Source organism: Myxocyprinus asiaticus, chromosome 43 (assembly GCF_019703515.2).
Source record: "Myxocyprinus asiaticus isolate MX2 ecotype Aquarium Trade chromosome 43, UBuf_Myxa_2, whole genome shotgun sequence".
NCBI lineage: Eukaryota > Metazoa > Chordata > Actinopteri > Cypriniformes > Catostomidae > Myxocyprinus > Myxocyprinus asiaticus.
In genome coordinates this window covers 13,879,078-13,901,963 of record NC_059386.1, presented here as the reverse complement: position 1 = coordinate 13,901,963, position 22,886 = coordinate 13,879,078, and the positions used below count along the sequence as shown (strand labels likewise).

The 22,886-nt window shown below is 37.4% G+C and overlaps 1 protein-coding gene across 3 annotated transcripts in view; it reads right to left on the bottom strand.

Annotated features, from left to right (window-relative positions):
* The window catches only part of dpysl2b (dihydropyrimidinase like 2b), a 31,602-nt gene extending 13,630 nt beyond the window's left edge, over positions 1–17,972 (bottom strand). The window contains exons 1-6 of one of the 3 annotated variants that reach the window (XM_051685153.1): positions 17,840–17,972; positions 17,205–17,479; positions 4,034–4,122; positions 1,252–1,436; positions 737–901; positions 505–566 (exon numbers count right to left, since the gene is read on the bottom strand). In XM_051685153.1, coding sequence (XP_051541113.1) covers positions 505–566; positions 737–901; positions 1,252–1,436; positions 4,034–4,122; positions 17,205–17,456 — 753 coding nt within the window. In that variant the 5' untranslated portion in view covers positions 17,457–17,479; positions 17,840–17,972. Of the gene's footprint in view, positions 1–504; positions 567–736; positions 902–1,251; positions 1,437–4,033; positions 4,123–14,424; positions 14,700–17,204; positions 17,525–17,839 lie in introns of those variants that run through there. The other 2 variants (XM_051685154.1, XM_051685155.1) reach the window with 2 other exon arrangements.
* Between the last annotated feature and the right edge of the window lie 4,914 nt (positions 17,973–22,886).

Sequence of the window (22,886 nt, the reverse complement as noted above, 5' to 3'; positions counted from 1 at the left end):
AAACGTATGTGTATCATACTTTTATGTAAAACACAGAAGCCCTGAACCACTAGGTGGAAAAAAAAAATCACAAAAATAATTAAAATAATAGTAAGTGTCTTGGTGCTTCTATATTTCCCCACCAAAAAAAAAACAAAAACAAAAAAAATCTCCTTTTTTTTTTTTAACCATAGAAAAAAGATCTCTCTTTTTTATTGCTGTTACCAATTAAATTAGATCAGCATCGATACCATAATAAGTATTATGGCTAGAATCAAATATTAGGAAATATAACAGATGTTACTAATATATTTAAAAAAAAGAAATTCATTACAAAAGCATTTTTTGGCCCTACATTTTAAATTTCATTGCCATTTTTGTCACTTTCACTTTAAGTAGGTGAAGCTGCAGGCTGGAGATCTCCAAATGGGGGCGGAATCTCCAAAAGGGGGTGGGGTTACTCCAGAAGGGGGCGGGGTTACTCCAAAAGGTGTTAAACATGGTTAAGGTCGGAGGAATTCATACCTGGGAATCAGTGAGCTGAAAGACATCTTTGTAAGCCAGGTAGACAAGGAAAGAGTTAATTCCTGCAGACATAGAAGGGGAATGAAATTACATGAGAAATGAGGGAGTCTATGAGACATTAGGTGAAACAGCACAGCAGCAAAATTCCTGAATGATGGAGTAAACGCTAATTCTGGTCGGTTTGTACAGCCGATACAGATGTTCACATAGGTGAACGCCTGCAGTGGTTTACCATGGTCTTTGACGAGTGCCTCCATCTCCTCCTGGACGCCCTTATGCCATTCGGTGATGTCCACGTGAAGGGAATAATCACAGCACGCTTTGCTGTCTGCCCATTCACGCCACTGATTGAACGCAGAGATCAGACTCATCCCGGGTTCAGGCACCACGTGGTCAACTGTTCACATGCACAAACACAAAGTGGTTAGGTAGATATTGAGAAGCTTCTACACATTTAAGGGGCAGTTCCTCAAAAGATGAAAATTCTGTTATCATTTCCTCTCCCTCATTTTGTTCTAAACCTGTATGACTTACTTTTTTCCATACAAAGAAAGTGAATGGGGACTGAGGCAATTATTCTGCCTAACATCTCCTTTTGTGTTCCTAAGTCATATAGGTTTGGAACAACAGAACAACAACTATAAAAATAAACTACCGTATTTTTTTATTGAAAATAGTGGTTGCTAGGTGGTTGCTTACTGGCCCAAGTCAAAAGAGCCCACCCTCAAGTCTCAAGTACACACATACTGATCATGGTGGTTCCGCCAGCCAGGGCGGCACGGGTGCCTTGGTAGAAGTCATCAGCTGCAGTCATGCCCCTGTCGGGCATCTGGAAGCGTGTATGCACATCAATGCCACCTGGCATCACCATGCGCCCATGAGCATCAATGGTTTTCACCCCACCAGGCACTATCAAATTTTCTCCAATTTGTCTGTAAAGCACAAAGGGAGACCAGAGTGAGATGTGGAAAACAATATAATTTATACAATTTGGTGAGTTCAATGAATCTTGAATAATTTAATGGGCCTAAGCTATTTCATATGATATTAGAATGGGATTGTTCATTTATGCTAAACTCAGACTATTAAATAGACCAGCGGTCACCAAATAGTGGACTGCAGTCCAGGTCCATACCTCGTCTTGGTTCCATCCGGACCGTGAGACATCTTGACATTTGCTGCCCCATCTCACCGTTTCTATACTTCAAGTGATCAGCACGATAAAACAATGGAGCTGTGTACAGCGCAAGCGCTCGGGCGCAGATAGCACTGATCTTTCAGCGCTGTATCCTCAAATACTTTTCTCTTTTACAGAACACTTCATTTATACCAGGGGTTCTCAACAGGGGCGTTCAAATGATGCAGAATTTTTCAGTCATATTAATCAAATCAGTCGTCAAGTTCCTCTTTGCATAAAAATGTTTATCTAGACTTGGAATATACCAGTTCTCCATTATACGGGTTGGTGCGCATTTGTACCGTGGTTCATCTGATTCTGAAGTCTAGCAATGCATCTGAAGTGTCTGGTTTAGCAGTGTCAAATAGACAGGCGGAGTCACAACCTCCTCTAATGCACCTGTATGGCTCTGTAGTTGGGCACGGCTCAATGTACAGAGCAGAGCAGGGGTGTTTTTACTCGCAGACCAGTCTCAAACTCTTAAACGTGCACCGTTTATCATTACAGTGCTGTGAGAACCAGTGAGAAGCACGGCACAAGATTCGGAAACCATTTCAATTCGGCACAAAATTCTACATCACCACCCTTGAATTTCCTATAGTAACACTTACTGTACTTTACGCAGAAATAGATTCATAATAAATATTATCATATCACTACTTCAGCTCTATTAAATTTGTAATAGTCTACATTGGGGGAGTGGGAGAATATAATTAATTTTTGTTCAAACTTATAAATGTTTCTATTTTTTATTTATTGTTTTTAAATGTGTTTAGGGTAGGCCTACTGTTTATAATTACAAAACTGCCATAGTTTGTTTTATAGAAATCATGTTACATCTAACCATGGTTGTGAAGACCCATGCTTCCATGTGGTTAATATGGTCTACAAACACTACTGTTAAAACTATGAATAAATAAATACATTTAAATTATCATAAGGGCAAATGCAAAATACACTTTAAGATTAAACAGTAATGCGTCATTCCTAAATGCGTCAATCCTTTGGCTTAAAAAACAGGCTAAAATATATTTTTTGAGTGTAAGAAAATATAACTGGTTTTGTTTGCCTTCAGAAATTCCAAGAGATGACTGAATTTAAATCAATAAGAACCTAATGAAAGGAGTTCCAACTCAGTCAGTAAGGGAATGAAGTAGGGGGGAGACTCATCCAAAAAAAGATTGAGAACCACTGATTTATACCCTTTCACGCACTGCACGCAGAGTTGCAGATGCTGTTATTTTAACGACAGTAGACCATAGCGGAGAAATACAGTGAGCAGCAATATAGATGGATACTGGCATCTTTCAGAAAACACACTGCAGAAAAAGAGAATGAAGGGAAGTGCATTCAGCTTCATGTGTCTGAAATTAACCCGACCGTTCAGCTAAACCAGGTCTGTGACAGGACAATGTGCTTCCAGAGCGCCTTTAATTTATAACGTTTTTTTCTGTCAAAAATTTGCTTTAATAATCAGCATGTTTCGAGCCATGTTTCGATAATTTTTGGTGAAAAATCATCTCTCACATAAATGGCAAGGAAAAACAACCAAAAATGTGATTTTACTAGTAGCATAGTGGAGTTCTCATGAAAACGTTTCCATTATTTGATAGTTTGACCATTTATAGGCCTACTTGACTTTAGCTAAAAGTATTTTTAAGCCTCACTATTGTGCTGTACATTGTTTGTTGTTGGTAGATTTTCATTGTAAGGAAAATATAAAAATGGTCCATTCAGACTTTTACATTTTCCAAATTTTCTCTCAGGGGATACCACTGAACCCCCAAATAATATATTTCCTTAATAGTCACAAAGCCTCCTATACCCTTGAGTATCTAAAAATACTCAAACACAAATACTGGACTGTTGTCATTCAGCTTCAAAACGAACAGTTTACTTGATCTTTTAATATTTATAACAAAGTGCTCTTGATTGATGAACTCAATGAAAATATTTTAATCTTTTGGGTGAACATCCCCCAACCACACTACTTTGGCTTTGTCTCTGGAGCCCCAATGTCCTAATCCTAGCCTAGATTTAAAGAGACTGTTTTGACTTTGATGGGGTTTTTTTTTTTCTTCTTTTACAAAGTACTATTACTGCCAACATGGAAATTTACATTTAGGACAACTATTTCAAGAAATTAGCTTTTCTTATGTCATTTCATAGCTATACTGACTACTAACACCATGTAAGTTATTGTCCGGACCTTTGCTGGGAAGGAAATCTAGAGACCGGATCTTTAGGAACTTTAATTGAATACCCCTGAAATAAAATAACCCTTAAAATAAATGTGTGTTAAAGGAATAGTTAATAATTATGTAATCAAATCCTGTCATCTCTTAAACCTACTTGATCAAGCCATCCTCCATATAGATGTCGGCACAGAATGACTGATCATCGTTCACAATCTTAGCCCCTTTAATCAGAAGACGGTCACTCTGCAGAGAGAGATAAAGACTGTGTTAGCATCATATTGAAGTATGCATGCTGCAGAACATGTCTATACACATTTACACAGCACTTTAAACTGTTCCAAGGTGATGATGGTGTAAGAATACACATACAATCATGAATAGTACGCAAAAAGAAACATTTGTCAGCAGGGCCGCAACCACCATTCAGATTAAAGGTCAACTGATATGGGTTTTTGTCGATTACGTTTGGTTCCCCCTAATCTTGAATATGTGGTTTCAGTCTTGTTTTCCGGTATAGGAGAATGTACTGAAAAGTAGCAAATTTACAAATTTAACTGGGACCAATTAAACATGCTTATGAGTTTTTAAGAACCAGTATAGCATCAGCCACATTCTTAATAAGGAGCATCAGTGAATTCTCTGGCCTTCACAATTATAAACAAACGTTTACCATTGAACATTTATCTGTCACTGCATGTGCAACAATGTGCTCAGCTGAACCATGATATAATATGTTCCAAAAGATACTGCTTCAATCCAATAAGTTGAGTTTAAATTGGTCCTTCATTCATGAGTGTAATATTTTAAAGGCTAATGTGCTCATGTACACTGTACAAAGTGGTGACCTGCAATTGTTACCTTGAGGATCTATTTTTTACTAGAGCTGTCAGAATAAATCAGGTTTTCAAAAAACCTTTGTAATGTGTCCGCCCGGAGTCATTACACTGACACACACTTCACAACACACACAAACAACAGTACTTCCCTGTCAGTGATAAAATGATGGAGAAAGGACCTCTTAACACTATTTGATGTACAAAACAAGCCCAGATGGGACTTGTGATAGAAATAAAGTATTTTTCAGCCTAAGTAAGGCGCTTTTTTTTTTTTTCACAGACACACATCATGTCTTAACTATCACTAAAACTCAGAATGAGACGTTTTTGTCTGCAAGTGCTTTTCATGTGGAGTTTAAAGCGGCGCTTGACACGAATCATGAACGCAGCTTCACGATTGCTGTAGAGAAGCGGATAGTCACAGTCTACTAGCAGATTAATATTGTTGAAGATAAGAGTTTAAGAGACTTAATGCCCATTCCAATGAAAATGCAACCTATGGGGAGACTAGTTCTTTCAATTCATCAAACTACCACTTAGACTTTGGGTTTAATGTTGGTGCTATTTTAGTGCATTTCTATCTTTATACTGAATGTTAAAAAAGCACTGTATTGTTACATATTGTTTTGTTTTCTTTCCTAAGATGAACATAAATGTATTTGTATAGGAAATATAGTATATATAGTGTCAAATTTCAGCACTTTCAAAATCTACAATTAATCATGATTAACTACAAAAACATTATGTGATTAATTTTGATTACAAATTTTAATCGACTGACAACACTAGTTTTTATCTGATCTAACCCTTTAAATCAGTTTTGTTGGTGTAAACTAATGATGATTCAGATATGTTCAATATTATTTTTGACTTGAATCAAACCAGTTTATTTTTATGAATCACATTTTTATGTTAACATTTTTTTTCAGTGGAGTATTGTCTATTTTCTCCACATGTTGATCCAAAGGTATTTATTCCTCAGTTAATATTGATATCTGTCTTAATTCAATCAAAAAAAGGGTGAATTCAGGTCATTCAGGCCACTTGTTTTGACAAATTACATCTCAAATATTTAATACACAAATCTCAATGAGCACGTTTACAGGCATGATCTACACTGATTATGCTTAATAAGCTGACAGATGTGAAAGATGATGTAAGCACCTTCAACAATTTTTTATTTTATCGTGGTAAGGTCATAAACAGTTTAAGCAAAAAAAAAGGAAAGAGCCAGTTTACATGCACACAATGTGCTGATAACTCCCATAAATCAGCTTATTTAAAAAATCTGACAAAGCAAGAAAAACACATTTACATGTGAATTGAAATAATCAAGTTATTCTTTGCTTTTGACGTCAAACCGTGTAGAGACATGCGTACAAGCCTTATGTACATTGGATAAGCCAGTAAGAATGCCGGTGAAGGTGTTTACATGCAACACAAAATCGAGGTAATGGGAAAAAATCTACCTGTATCAATCGGTTTATTCTTAAGCCGTTTATGACTGATAAAGGAAAGCGGTTTAATGACCACACAGATTGTCGGCTTATTTAGCATAATCAGTGTAAGAACGTGCATGTAAACATACTTATTGATACAGGTAGATTTGTTTTCAATTACCCAGATTTTGCGTACTTTCATGTTAACAACTTTACTGGCATTCTTACCAGCTTATCCAATGTGCCCAAGTGTTGTGCATATGACTGTTTTCGTTTTTTTTACGTCAAAAGCAGAGAAAACACAATGATTTTAAATAACATTTCAACTTGGTTTCATTACGTTGTCAGATTTTATGAACAAACTGATTTTTGTTTTTTAGCAGCATATTGATGTGCATGTAAACGGGCTCAATCTCAAAAGGCACCAAATTTACTTGAATTCGCCCTATACTTGTAGAATCGTTGATTTTAGTATATGCTACCGTTATCATAGCTGAATGGGAAATATCCCACTTCCAAATCCCAAAGACTGCTGATCTTGGTGTACAGTAAGATTAGAGACAACGTTTTGATGGGTTGGCCCCCTCTCTCTCCGGCCCAGTGGGTAGACCAGGAATATTTACAGTAAATCTTGTCCCGGAAGGCCACCATCCTGTAGCATTAGGTCCATCCCTGCTCTTACGCACCTGTCTGTAATTCTCAAGTTATCCTGAAGACTCTGCATAGCTTGTTCATGTATGTTTGATATGGGTTGGAACTCAACTCTGCAGGATGGTGGCCCGCTCATCCCAAGGCCTTGGGACAATGTTCCCAGTTTTCCCCCTCCCAGCGACGGTCCTGATTAGGACTAAGTGTCTAAGTGTTCAGGGTTTAACAGGACACTCAGTTCTGACTCATCTACAACCATCTTCCATGCAATGAATGAATGGGGTGAAATTGGACTGTAGAACGTCTATCTTTACCTACAGATCTTTGTATAAAGGGTAAAACAGTTGACTAGACACCCTGGTATGGACACTGCCACCCAGGATTCCTTTTACATGCAAGGCCCCAATAGAAATTTCATTGCTCTGAAAGAGGAGCAGTGAAACAATTCCAGTCACAAGGCCCTCTGCATCGTAAGGGGACAAAGGCGGCTCTGTCTCAGCCTCTGCCTCTTTGCGTGCTTGTTGGCAACCCAGCAACATGAGGCACTGGGTCACTTCACAAACCCTGCCCTGATTCATTTAGCGATGAAAGAAAATACTCCAGTGACCTGACATCATCTACTACACATCTCGAGACTACATAAAAGTGAAAAACATGAAGAAAAAACAACACAGATATGGTCTGACTGAAGACCAAATGGTGGTCCTTAGCTGAGGGGCTTCTGGGCAAGTGCAAGTGTTTTGGCGGTCAGCCACATCGAACAGCTGCTTCATAACATACATTACATAACCGACAATCACTCTTATCTGTTTACTCAGCCTCTGTGAACGACTCGACCAACCTCAGCCACCAATTCCACTCATGCTGTGCTAAAGTATTATGACATCATTAAACAGGTCTTAATTTGAGGAAGTTTGAAAAAGAATTACAGACTACGTGAAGTGGCTTCAGCCATACACAAGGTGATCTATTCCTGAGAGTCACAGACACAGCAACTAATGCTAGGCTAAAGCGTTATGACATCATCAAACAGGTCAAAATTTTAATTAGAGGAAGTTTGGAGGGGGGGGGAAATATGCACTCCGTGCCTGGATTTTTGCTTATGTTGGACCTTTTCCAGAGAATCACAGTGCTGGATACTTAGTGCATGAGAACATAATGGGAACAGACGCTCACAGGAAGTCTAATGCTCGGCATGTTTATTGCTTGGAACCACAGTTTGACCACTGCTTGCCATTAATGATGATGTATGTTAGAACATCAAGTCATCAGTTGTTTATAACTGATTTGGGGTTTGGTACTTTTATCCAAATCAGCAAGATAGGCTTGCAAAACATGCCTGAACATGCCTGTTACATGCTGTCTACAGTAAGTAATTTTTAACCTACACTGTAAAAAGTGATAATCTGCAATTGTTACCAGTATTTTTATGTTTAGTTTCGTTTGTGTAACCTACTGTACTCCGGTTGATTCAGTGATGTTAAATAAATTTTTGATGTGAATCAAACCAGTTATTTTGGATGTTCCTACATGAATCACACTTTTTTAGGTTAACATTTTTTTGCAGTGTACTAAAGAAGTATTCTAAATTAATGCTATATACTGTCTCATGAACACTGGTGCGTAGCAATGATTTGAAAATTCGGACACAGTATAAACCTTATCAGCTTGGCTCATGAATAGAATAGAATATTCAAGGCACTTACAATAGAAGTGAATGGGGTCAATCCGTAAATGTTAAAATACTCACTATTTCAAAATATAGCCACAAGACATAAACAATATGTGTGTTAACATGATTTGTGTGATAAAATCACTTACTAATATTTTCTGTGTAATGTTATAGCCAATTTTACAACTTCGTTGGCATGACGATGTAATGTCAACAAACCCTAAAATGACTGTAAAATTATCATTTAAATAACTTTAAAGCTCAAATAATACATGAGTTTTAACAGAAGAATTATTGTAAGTGCTTTTATGGAATTATAAGCTTCACATTTCAGCATTTAAACCCTCCAAACATTTGCCCCATTCACTTCCATTGTAAGTGCCTCACTGTAACTTTGATTTTTGCTTTTTTTTTAAAAAAAAAGAAGGACGGAGACTAAATTATTTTTGGTGATAATCAACATTATGCCACAAATGCCGCTGACTGAGCTTAACTTGTATTGAACCCGGAATATTCCTTTAACACTGTTAAAGGCGGGTTGTAAAGGTATCACATTTTATAATATGTGAAAAACTAATCTGGTTACAGAAATGGTAATTTTATTGTATTTCAGTTTAGTTTAGTTTATATATAAAACAAATTAGTGTAATTTCAGTTTTTACAGTTACTGGATGTTTAATTAGATTTTGAATTTCAGTTAATGTTAACTTTTTTTCAGGGTGCGAAATACACATTGACTTTTGGGCTAGGAGGGGAGGAGGGGATGACTTTGCATTTTTTAAACGTAAATAGCTTTGTTTGAGTAACACACAGTGGGGGGGGTTTAGAAAATCTCAACAAAAAGAATTAACCATTTTTATGTCAAATTGAATATATGCATAACTACAGCATTAAAAAAATAACTGTGTTAAACAACATCATTAATTAATCGCTTGATTTCAAATGAGACTTTCCAGGGGGTCTCCTGTTGCATTCAAGGGGTCTGAGACCAACCCAGACCCCCGTAATTCGCACCATGAGTTTTTGTTAACAATAATTACACTGGTATAGACATATGAGCCATAATGAGACTCACATTTGAGGCTTGTAGCAGGAAAGACCAATATAGTGATGCTAACTGAGTCATCCTATATTCATCCACACTAAAGGAATTATCTTGAGAAAAAAAAAAAAAAAAAGAGCCTTGTAGACATACTGATCCAAGCTGAATGGCTTCCAGTCTCTAGATTATAACTTCTTGCAATTCCATCCCTCAAACAGATTTTGTTGAGCCAGAATGTAGCTCAGACGGCAGCTTGATCCCCATATGATCCTCTTAAAAGAAAACTGAAAGTGTGTTTCCGAGTGTGTTTGGCCCTAGTGTGAATGCATGTTATTACCCTGACTACTAGCAACTTAGACCACTAGCCAGCGTTCTCTGCTTTGAGGGGCAAAAATAGCTCATTGCTAAGTCGTTATGAATAGGAAAAATCAAACACATTCCTGGCAGAGTGTTTGGTTGGAATCAAAGCTGAGGTTGTGCTCTGTGTGGGGGTGAAAACGAGACACAACAGCAGGTCAGCTGAGCATTCTGGGACAGCTAACTGGGTTGCACTGGAGCTGCTGTGGTTGCCATGGTAAATCATGGCATTCTACACCACAGCAACTATCTCCACTAAAAATAAAAAACAAAATATTTTTTTTTTTTTTTTTAATTAATATTCTGGGTTTCTAGCAAGTCAGTCCACTGTCGGCCATCTTTCGAATGCTCTCGTCATGACAGTCATGCCAGTGCAGATCCTATCTACTTGAATGGAGAAAGACCAAAATCTCAAAAACAGTCAGTCAAGATTACGATCAAAGAACATATTTCAAATCGGCAATAAAATCTGACAACACTGGTATCATAAATTGTGCTTCTTTACCTCAGATTACACATACACAAAAAAAATTCAATTTTCCCGGCTTGTATAGTTAATGCGCGTTCGAGTTGATTGACAGGCGATGTCTGTATCTAAAAGGTGATTGGCTCTTTTACCTGTAAGGCAGGACTTTCTTTCTACATCCGTTGACCATTGGCTGAGGTTGGGTGTTCCAATTTCTCCCATTCATTTAAATACAAGTGTCCCGTCTCTGCTAAATAGCCTCTGGTTCAATACAAGTTAAGCTCAATTGAAAGCATTTGACAATGTTGATTATCACAAAAAATAATTTCGACTCGTCCTTCCTTTTCTTTAACAACATCAAACAACAAATTGGATATAAGGTTTGTAATTAATTTTATCACACTAAAATCACACATATAATGTTTACATGTTGTGGCTGTACTTTTGAGAGTATTTTAATATTTACGGATTGGCCCCCTTCACTTCCATTGTACTGTAAGTGCCTCACTATAATCCAGATTTTTGCTTTTTTTTTTTTTTTTTTTAAGAAAAGGAGGGACAAATCAAAAGTCATTTTTGTAGTAATCAATATTATGATACAAATGCTGCTGATTGAGCTTAACTTGTATTGAACCTGAAATATTCCTTTAATAATGAAACGGATTGTTCCGACTCTAAATCTTGATTGGATGAGCCAGGTTATAAATGCACACCTGTAACTGCAAATTTTATATTAATGCACAATGTTGCAAAAGCCTAACAGTTAGGATAATGAACTATATTGCTTCAGAAGATTTTTATTTTTATTTTTACTTATTTTATAAAACAATAAGCCCCTCAAACCCATGTTTTCCAGTGATTTTAATACAAGTAAGGGGATTTCACCTTTCTGGCAGGTTTTGCTTAACCCTTTACCTGTGGTAAAATCACTGTAACCTACAGCCTATCATGGATTATTGCTTTGTTTTATATGTATTTATTCATTTGAATACTTTAACAGTAGGTCTAATGCTAAAAAATCTAAAAATGAAAACAAGAATGTAAAAGAACTATTGTCGGGAATCTAAAAGTGATGAATAAGTGGCTACACAACAATAACAGTAAGAGATTAATGCAAAAAAAAAAAAAAAAAAAAAAAACTCAATTATGTATTCAATGAATTTATGAAAATAAAAACTGTTAACTGAAATCTGACCTCATGACTATAACTAAAAATGAATAGGCAGGTGGTGAATTAAAGCTAACATACATCATTAATGAGGCCCAAGAAGGTGTCACTCTCCGCCGCCTGTCTGCGCAGCTGACCAATGCAGCTGGTCCACCCAAACCCACCCCATAAACCATTCCAGCAACTCCACATCAGACCAGCCATGCGGCCATATGCTTGAGTGTGTAAAATATGTGTGTATTCAAACCACGCCTATGTCTACTTGTGCAGGAGGAAAGACGACAGGAAATACCGTATCCACAAATCTAATAAACATATAATGGTTTCAAAATCAGATTTAGCTGGATATTTGGTGGCGTCAAACCATATCTGTATAGGATATTTGTGCGAACAGTTGCTCAGCCATTTCGTTTGCTCTTAAATTTCACTTGCTCTTAAATATTCTCCTTCTCTGCAACTCTTGCCAAAATAAGTTACTGAATTGTGCTGAAGCTTTGGGTCTTTGGAGGTCCACTGTGTACAGTCCAGTGCACATGAATTCCATTACAGTACAGAGAGAGCAGGGAGTGATGACAGAAGAAGCCAAGCTGTGAGTAACAGTAAGAATGGATGCAACAAGTAAAAATATAAACCAAGAGATCACAGCACTCAGAAGGCATTTGATGTCAATCGACATATCTGTTTTCAAGTGTGAATTCCTTTTCGATTACTGTAACTGTCGTTGATGTGGCATAAATGCAATAGCCACTGTAATAGGGGTGTGGCACAGATAGCTTCGGCTTACTCCAATAATTTCTTTCCATGCTGAGAGGTTTGACTTCAAATATGTCATTCTTCTTGAATATTTTCCCTTCTTATACCTTGTTTCCTCTCTGAATATATTACGACTTGTTAGCTGCATTCTGAATCTTTTTTTTTTCGGCATGCAATTCTGCACGTGCTGAGGATGAAGTCTTGGACTGGCTTGTCTCCAGCCTCTTAGATCAGTAAGAGTTGCTGTATGCGGTTTCCGTAACATGATGGATGGAAACCACAACCCACCTACTTCTTATTCAGCATTGCTTAGAGAATCTAAAAGGGTGTCCTAAAGCAGTGGTTCTCAACCGGGGGGTCAGGACAAGTGGCATCAGCACACTTCCAGGAGGGGCCTCAAGATCTCTTAAAATAGTATTATAAAATATGATCGATTATTATAATTTTTATATAATTATAATTAAACTTACTAAAAATGCTAAAAATGTAATAACTCCCTTCAACAGCTTGTTTTTTTATGAAGAATATACAGTTCTGGAATCACAAGTTTTAAGGAAATATCTTATAATATATATACTGTATATCTAATAGCCTACATGGGGGACCTTCGAATATTTTCTCCGACAATGGGGGGCCTTGGTGTCAAAAAGGTTGAGAACTCCTGTCCTAAAGCTCTCCCCTACAGCTCCTTGCCTAAGCTGGACTGAAAGTGCTCCCTTTGAAAATAAACAATGGCACACCCTCCACCAGCCGAACCAAGAAAGAGCTCCATTTGACTGTGCTATCTGCAGCATGCATTATTATAAAAATAGTACCAAAACTTAATGTAATTAGGAAGATTGTGATGTCACAAAGATAAGTTATAATCAAAAGGGTGGGGACGCATGACAATATCTATTCTATTGTAATTTAAAGACTGCTGGATGTTGCCATTGTTTATAGATATGGATTAATGTAATGCAGAATCACACAGGTTCACTTCTTCTACCATTTCCACTATACATTTTCAAGGTATAGTGGGGTGTGGAAGGAAATTAGATCATTTTCCCAACGTTTGCTGAGCTTATTTTCCATTATCCTGCACCGCTCCATCGTTTAGCCACAGTCCCTAACGGTTTCTAAGGGACTTTTCTGAAACCAGCCCATCGATGCGCCCTGGGCCCGATTTCTGACCACCAGTTCTTTTAAAATATAACAGTGTCGTGCGTTACTGCGCCTGGGCATGGGCGGAAATCCATAGCATAGCACTAGCAGTTGTTGAGCCGGACACTTTAAACAAAGAGCGTCGCCGTGTCGACACAGCATTATGTCCAGAGCTATTCCGGTGCGTTTTGCCCGCATCATATACTAACAAACTGAGAATTTGGGGTTTCTTATATTGTCTTTTTTTATGCAAACTTTTGGCATTCGCTATACATTGTAACTCTGAACAGTAACACCCCATGTATACACTGCAAGCGAGCGACAAATCTAGGCTCAGTATAATCTACAATCAACGCCCGTTATAAATAACGTAGCCTATTACTATGATGTCCGCATGCAGAATTCCGGACGCGCTTCCAGCGTTGACAACTTCATTTATGATAACGGGAGCGGCTTCGCTTGACTTGTAGATGGGGTGTGAATCTCATAAGGGACCGTTCACATCGAACACGTCAGGCGCTAAAAAACAAAACAAAAAACAGGGCAAAACAAACAAAAAAAAAGGTAAAAGCGTACGCAGGTGTCTCGAAGCGCGTTTTTAACAGTTGAAGTTCTTTTAAACTTGACACGGTGTCTTAAAAAGGCGCCACTCCTTCGCGAGACGCTAAAAAAACAGCGAGACAAGGCGTAACGGTCGAAGACGTTTCGGTGTGAACGGCCCCTAACAGTAGGCTACTAGAACGCAATCCTGTGCTGCAGTACTGGACAAATTTTATAAAGTTTAACAACTGAATTCAACTAAAGACATCAAGTCAAATGCACAGGCGGTCTTCGATCACCTGACCAATTTATTATGATCTACGCGTTTCGCGTTCGTTTCGTAACCGTTGCAAAAAGGGTTTCAGGGTTTAGGAGCATTGCAATGTCAAATACATAGATTGTCAAAACATCCAAGGTTTTAAATGTCTCTAATCACTCTTCATGCTCAGGAAATCATGAAAGAAGATATTCCATAACTCACGGTTATGCGTGGAATATTCTTCTTGCCCTGATAGCCAGACATCTTCGTTATGCTCTATTCCCTTTGATAAACCGTAATCACTGCAATAATGGATGCAAAGATCTGCTTTGGGAGGGGAAATGGCTTGGTTCAGGACAAGTCTGCAGTCCTAAAGAAATCGAGAGGCCAATTGAGCAGGCAAAAGCGCTAGGAACGAAGGACAAAGGACCTGTGCCCAATATCTCCTCTCCCTTTCTCCACTGATGCACCAAGTCCACCCAGACTGCCTGAGACGAAACGAGAGTTTTTCATAGCGAAGAGTAGCGCGCATGCGCACAACCCCGCCCTGGACAGCATGCAGCTCCTCCCCGAGTCCAGAGAGGGCATGTTTCAGACAATGGTTTTAATGTCACAAGATCAATGTTTGCTTGATTAGATCGAAGCTGATATAAAACAAATGGATAACAATAATAAATAAACTTGAATACAAGTGCTGACTGAATATTTTAGTCATGCAAATCTAACCTGCATTTAAACCCTGCAATATAATTTGAAACAGTTTTGTTTTTCTTTTCTGTACACACAATTTTATTCACAATGAGCACCAAGATAACAATACACTGGAAAAAAAAGAAGAAAAAAAAAAGAAAAAAATCTCTAGTTTGACAGTTAAATGTTGGACATAAGTTCCAAACAATGACAATGAGTTTGATATGAAATTATAATGTTGGCACTACTCAAATATTTTGTGTAGCAAAAACCTAAATTAATTTGTATCTGTTCAAATAATTATTTTGAACACATTGGCATATTATATCTAGTTTTTTTTGTACTGTGTATTGTGTGTAACAATTATGGTGCTGCTAAGAGTTTATAGATGCCCAATCAGTCATTATTCTTACAGTCCTTCAGTATTTGTTTCATGAGAAAAGCAATACAAACTGATTTTTCAGTAGTAAATTACCCAACCTGGACCTAACTATTTGAACCACTGTTCTCCACAATGGTAACCTCCAAAAAAATTAAAAATGACAGAAACTCTTCTAAATTCCAACACAATAGAACATTAATAACTAACAAGTCTCCAACTTGTTTCATTTAGCATAGAAATACATTAAAATAACACATAATTTTCCAATCAAGTCCCATGCTGGGAACTGTATATCCTCTGCCTGGTTTCAGCAATACATTGATGCAACAAATCTAATTCATATAGTCACAACACAATTGGATTTAGTGAACATAGATGGATTGTACACAATGAAATTAAGTTAAGACCAAATGCTAAAGAATTAAGTTGTATTAGCTCATTTTAAAATAGTAAATTGAACAAGCAGTAAAAATCATGTTGAGTGAACACTGTAATACTCAACTTGAATCGATTTGAACATTTAGCAATGTGATCATATCACTTTTTGATGTCTGTGTTGAATATCACTATGACTTTACGCAATTTAATTGTTCTTAACTTAAACATAAATGTATTAAGTTGATTTCAAGTATTATTTTCAGCTGCTTTCCCTTTTTTTCAGTGTAATCATGTGAGTGAATGTGTGTGGACCTTGGAATTGTTGAGTATTGGTTTTACACCCACAAATGCCTGCAACAAGCAAACAATTGTGGATTAACTGCCTTATATCATGTAAAACATAAGGGTCAAATAAACCCAATAATCACTTAATACAATCTTTTGCTTAAAGCACTTGTATATACATAAATGCAAAGGCTATAGCTCAATTTACATCTCCTTCTGGCTTCATGTGGTCTCAGTGCAGTAGACTTAAACATACTATTGATCTCTGCAGTCATTATAGACCATCAGGGAGGAAAAAAGCATAGCAATGGCCTTAAATCACACTTGCCAAACACAGAACCACTTCCTGCTGCAGGGTGGATGACAGCAGTTTTCTAGACACTTGTATCGTGTTGCCATGCATGCAAGCGAAATTATTTCTATTAGGAGCATCTACCATGAATAACAACTTTTAAATAAATTGTACAGAGAATTAGAAAAAAAGACCAGCATTAGATGTGCATTTCTATGTGACAGTTTATGGGAATGATAAGGGTAATTCTGAATATAAAAAGGAAAAATAGGCAGACTCTTATGGGCTTTTTTTTACAGTTTAAGGGTTACTGCTCTTTAAGCTCTATTGGAGTGTACTTCAATCATCTGTGCTATGGATACGGCATCCCAGAGACCAAGGCCCACACATTTAATCTCTTGGATTATAGGCTCAAAGGAACAAGAACTAGTGGGTGAAAAAGGAAGTACAGGTTCATCAGATTTTTGTGGGCTTCATTTAGTAGAGTTTGTACATTTTCAGTAAACACGATCTGCATGTCTACAATTTCTAACTTCATTTTAAATGTACAGAACTTGGCAAGGTATAATGACCACTGAAGTTCATTTTTGCATCCCTAACATGAACAAGGGTTCACAACAGTGGTAGATAGTTCCTGACATGATTGTATTAATTTGCAAGTCTGAAAATAAGTTTACATAAAGAATAGTTATACTTTGGTGATGATGGATTGGCTATCAAAAGGTAATACTTTGTGGTTCCTTTCACTGATATTTCATAGCAGGAAAGCACTTTCTGACCACTTGTCTACTAGGTTGGTTGTATGATAATGCATCCTCTTTTTATGTATTCATAGTTTCTATACATATGATTAGAAGCATTTTTGTATTTATTTTTTATTTAAGCAACAGGTTTTTAGATCAAGATACATTACAATACTCTATGTCCGTTAATGAAAAACAAAGCATGACAGTGCACTATCACAGCATCCCTTACCTCGTCGTTTAGGTTCTGGAGGATCTCCTTACCGGCACTTCTTCTGATCTCCACCTTTCGTGGTTTGGAGATATCCTTCTGCCTCTGTATCACTCGACCTTTACCTGAGGACAGCGAGTCAAAGTCCAGCGTCTTGTTGTCTGCCGAACCCTCCACTGGACAGAACATGCCACAGAATTTCTGACGAGGCTGGTTGGGACTGGAGCTCCCCATGTTCTGGAAGAAGGCAGGTACATCTCCGGCTGCAGACATTTCTCTTAGATGCTGTTAGTGAACTGTGTGCAAAGGCATGTAAACCTCCGGTTAGAGCGCAGGGAAATGCTCTGTGTACATTAGAATCACCATTAGCTATAAGGTCAGACGGTGTTTTTATTTATTTATTTATTTTGTATTACCATTCAACCGTGCTCATTCATTTGCTTGTGAAAAGCCCTTTAGAGAATAAATGCTTACTCATATATAAACAACAACGTGTCTCCAATCTGTTGAACAAATCAAAACCTTAAGAATTTGCGCAAAAAAGAAAAAACTAATATTACATTTGATAACATTTGATACATTATCGGAGGAATAGTACAAACATTAGGCTATATCTACTAAAGCGATATCAGATAGTAGATTGCAGATGATGTTACCGCTGATGTGAGACCGATGGGTGAGGTGACGCTCTGCTGTAGGATTGAGAAGAGAAACAGCGGAAGTGATGCGGTTTTTTGAGGGTTAAATATGTAATGTGTCCACATCTGAGGGCTGACTTGCCACTTATGTCTATTGTGCTGTGCGATACCACTGTTGACATAGACTACATGATTGGTGAACACGTCACGCGGTTAACGTAGTCAGTATGTGAAGAGCCAGATATGTATATTAGGTTTACTATTGTATGATCACAATTTTTATGTTCTTTCTTTGCTTTTCTGGATTCGTGAAGAATCATTGCTCCTTGAGTAGTTAAAGCGCCACGCCCATGCAGGTTTAAAGTTAAGGGCGCTGTCCTTTCAGCACCACCGCGACGAATCATTGACGACGCGTTCAAGGAATATTCCAAATTAAGCTCAATCGACAGCATTTGTGACATAATGTTGATTAACACACACACACAAAAAAAGGAAAGTTACAGTGAGGCACTTACAGTGGAAGTCAATGGGGCCAAATTTTGGAGGATTTAACGGCAGAATTGTGAAGCTTATAATTTTATAAAAGCACTTGCATTCATTCTTCTGTTAAAACTCATGTATTATTTGAGCTGTAAAGTTGTTTAAATCGTCATTTTACAGTCATTTTAGGGTTTGCTAGCATTACATTGGCAACAAAGTTGTAAAATTGGGTATAGCCTAACTTTACACAGAAAGGATAGTTAGCAATTTATCATACTAAAATCATGTTAACACGCATATTTTTCACATCCTGTGGCTATACTTTTGAAATGGTGAGTATTTTAACGTTAACAGATTGGCCCTTTCACTTCCATTGTAAGTGCCTCACTAGAACACAGATTTTTGCTTTTATTTATTTATTTATTTATTATTATTATTATTATTATTATTATTATTATTATTTAGAAAAGGAGGTGTAAGTCAAAATATATTTTTGTGGTAATCAGTAGTATGCCACAAATGCTGTTGATTAAGGTTAACTTGTACTGAACCCGGTATATTCCCTTAATATTCCCTTAATATACCTTAACATACTAATATACCATATTCCATTCCATTACGCATCGTCTACTGTTTTAAACGCAAGAACACTTTCCGTGTGAACGGCCCCTAACGTACATTAATTAGTTTTTGCGTCCGTCCTCGCTGTTTCTCAATTGTTTTCCTATGTAAACATGCGCTAGACGGACGTCTTGACCTTTACGTTGCATCTCGCTGTTTTATTCACCGTCTCGCGTTTTGTAGACTCCGTGTCAAGTTAAAAAGGACTTCAAGGAAGATTACAGGTTCAATACAAGTTAAGATCAATCAACAGCATTTGTGTCATAATGTTGATTAACGTAAACAATTATTTAGAATATTTTTGTTTAAAAAAAAAAAAAATCGAGGTTACAGTGAGGTATTTACAATGGAAGTCAATGGGCCATTTTTTCAGAGTTTAAAGGCAGAAATGTGAAGCTTATAAATGTATAAAAGCACTTTAATTGTTCTGTAAAACTCGTGTATTATTTAAGATGTAAAGTTGTTTAAATTATTGTATTACAGGGTTTACAGTGTTATGTCGGCATGGCTTTGAAGTTGTAAAATTTGATATATATTTTCACAGAAAAGGTAAGTGATTTTATCACACTAAAATCATGTTAACATGCATATTGTTTATGTCTTGTGGCTATACTTTTGAAACAGTGAGTATTTTAATGTTTTCGGATTGACCCCATTCACTTCCATTGCTAGTGCCTCACAGGAACCCGGATTTTTGCTTTTTTTTTAAAGAAAAGGCGGGACAAGTCGAAATGAATTTTTGTGGTAATCAATATTATACCACAAATGCTGCCGAGCTTAACTTGTATTAAACCCGGAATATTTCTTTAAACTGTTAAAAACGCGTCACGTCCAGCCTTTTTAGCGCAATGACGATTTCGGCGTGAATGGCCCCTTACTTTCGTTGCGTTAAGATACGTTTGTTTCGACATTTAAAGGGTTTGCGTTCAAGAAAGGGTTAAATAAAATATGTAGGAGGCTATTTCTCTTCACGTTTTGCCGAGTACCCTATGTTCATACAAAAATCTTGGGCGGTGGCACATACTGTATTTCAATGGAAAGTCCAGTGCAGACACAAGACCATTCTATTCACTTCAGTTTCCATAACAACAACGTCTGCTCTCACCCGCGAATAAAAGAGTTTGTGCCTTGGGTACTGTCTTTGCCAAGACTGGATTGAGAGGAAAAGAGAGAGAAATACAGTTTGAGTAATAAAAGAAACAGAAGATCAATCCATTAAATAATGCATGTATGACTGATCAGTAACGAGTGAACATGTTTAATATACTTTTCCAAACCACTTTTCTGGTTAACATAGTGGTCCCTATGGGTCATTATGTAGCTTAGATGATGGTCTTGTGTTGTTAAAGCACTACACACACTCACACAAGCATACATTCTTCCGTCATCATTCACTGCAGAACCTCAGAACACCTGTTTCAGCCAATCACAACACGACAAATTCAATAACAGCTCCTCCCCCTACAGTCTGTACGGTTGCCACTCAAAGTGAAGTCCAATTTCATGCCTCTTATTTTCAATTAATTATCTTTAATGCTAAGGCTATATATATTCTTGTTTATTTAAAACGCCATAATTTACACACAAAGCTCATCTGGTGTTAGAATTGTCATTAAATAGGAAGCTGATTAGTGTCCATAGAAATACAAAACAATATAGAATGCAATTAATCACAGTTCAAGCAACATGTCAATATATGGGCATTAAGATTCACAATGTGGATGCTTCTGAACTACCACTTAAATATGCATATAGTTGAAATCATGCATACAAATCTAAAAAATGACTGATAATTTTGAATTGTTGCTGTGCACTCATAAACATGAAAAAGCGCTGCAGATTTCAGCCATTGCAGAGTCAGTCATATTAAAACAGCAAATTATGTTCTATATGTGTACAGGGGACATTTAAGGTATAATACAGTTGCCTCCCTATAAGCACACCAGCCCCCACCCTGGCTCCCCCAGTCAAAATGGTCTAGAAACGCCCCTGTTGCTGACTCATCTAATTTGGTTTCTGCACCACAGTGCTCATGATCTAATGAACCAGACAGAGCCAAACAGTGACACTTAGATTTATAGGTGTAGGCGAATGCATGCATGAACAGATACCACAATATTTCTGAATACTGATGCCACTCATTCATCATCCATCCACACCTTCTTTCTAGTCTTTACTCAGAATGAGGCACACCCTTCATTTCCCACCTCTGCCACTAGAGAGCAGCTGAGTCATACTTTAGGAAGCCAGCTTAGCTCTTCTGTCCATTTAAACTGATTAATTTTAATGAAATTAAAACCAGGCGAACTCTCAAAGGCAATTTAGCCCTTTTAGTGTTGGTAAATTGGGTTTTTAGCCACTTAGCTGTGGATAAATGTATGTAGAAGCCTCTGAGAATACGGTACAAGAATTAGTAAAATATTTCACCCAAAATCAATGGTTGAGATGGATTCAATGGTATAGGTTTCTGTTCATATTTTCTGCACTGTTCTAAAACCAATCCCACAGACGAATGAAGTATTTCAAAAGATTTTAAAGGGTTAGTTCACCCAAAACTGAAAAATCTCTCATCACGTCACCCTCATGCCATCCCAGATGTGTATGGCTTTCTTTCTTCTGCTGAAATCAAATGAAACTTTTTAGAGGAATATTTCAGCTCTGTTGGTCCATACAATGCAAGTGAATGGGGACCAAATCTTTGAAGCTCAGAAAAGCACATAAATGCAGCATAAAAGTAATCCATAAGACTGAAGTGGTTTAATCCATGTCTTCTGAAGTGATCCAATCAGTTTTGGATGAGAACAGACCAAAAAAAAACCTCCTTTTTCACTATAAATTTTGACATCAGCAGTCTCATGATTTCAAGCTCGATTACACTTCCTGGTGCTTGACACATGCACAGAGCACTAGATGGTGCTAGGAATCATGATTGTGCCTAGAGACTGCAATGACAAGATTTATAGTGAAAAAGGAGTTATATTTCAGTCTGTTCTCACCCAAAATTGATTAGACTGCTTCAGAAGACATGGATTAAATCACTGGAGTTTTATGGATTACTTTTATGCTGCCGTTATGTGCTTTTTGGAGCTTCAAATTTCTGGCCACCATTCACTTGCATTGTATGGACCTACAGAGCCGAGATATTCTTCTAAAAATATTTGTTTCTGCATTCTGCAGAAGAAAAAAAGTTTTACACATCTAGGATGGCATGAGGGTGAGTAAATGATAAGAGAATTTTCAGTTTTGGGTGAACTCTTCCTTTAACACTAACCATAACCTAACCCTTCACATCTTCCAGAAGACTGTCATAATTGGCACTGTGGTGCTCGATTAATTCTCAGTGATTGACCTTTGAGGGACTTAGGCAAGAGGCTGCAAAAATTCCATATTACTGTATCTCATAGAGTGAAACAACACAACAGCACAAATACAGTTGGGTCCAAAATCTGAGACCACATTGAAAATCAGGGGTTTAAAACACCATTTGGATGGAGGCATGACCTTGACATGTACAAGTGATAAAAAGAAACATGCGTCATTTAACTGACATCTCAAGAGAACATGTGCCAACACTAATGAATGTAGTGAGATCATAGCAGGGACTAACGATTAAATCCCATCTGCTGTGTGAGTTTGCAGGTTTTGCTAAGGCAAGCATAGACACAGAGCTGTGTGCAACATGACTAAAGATCTACACTAATGGTTAATGCAAGGACAAGACATCACCCCAAAAGCCCAGGCTCAGACTCTGCTCCCTTCCGGCTCCAAAATAATCATCTCAAAGAAGTATAAACAGGCTCAGTGTGTGAGCTGATGTGAGTGATGGAGAACTGACCCCAGGCCAAATTCCCAGGCATGTGCTTGAGAGCGCTATGCTGATGCCATGGTGTGCTGTGGAGATAGTTAACTGCTTTGAATAAGTTTATAGACCTTATTCACAGTTGCACCATCTTTGATTTCTGAA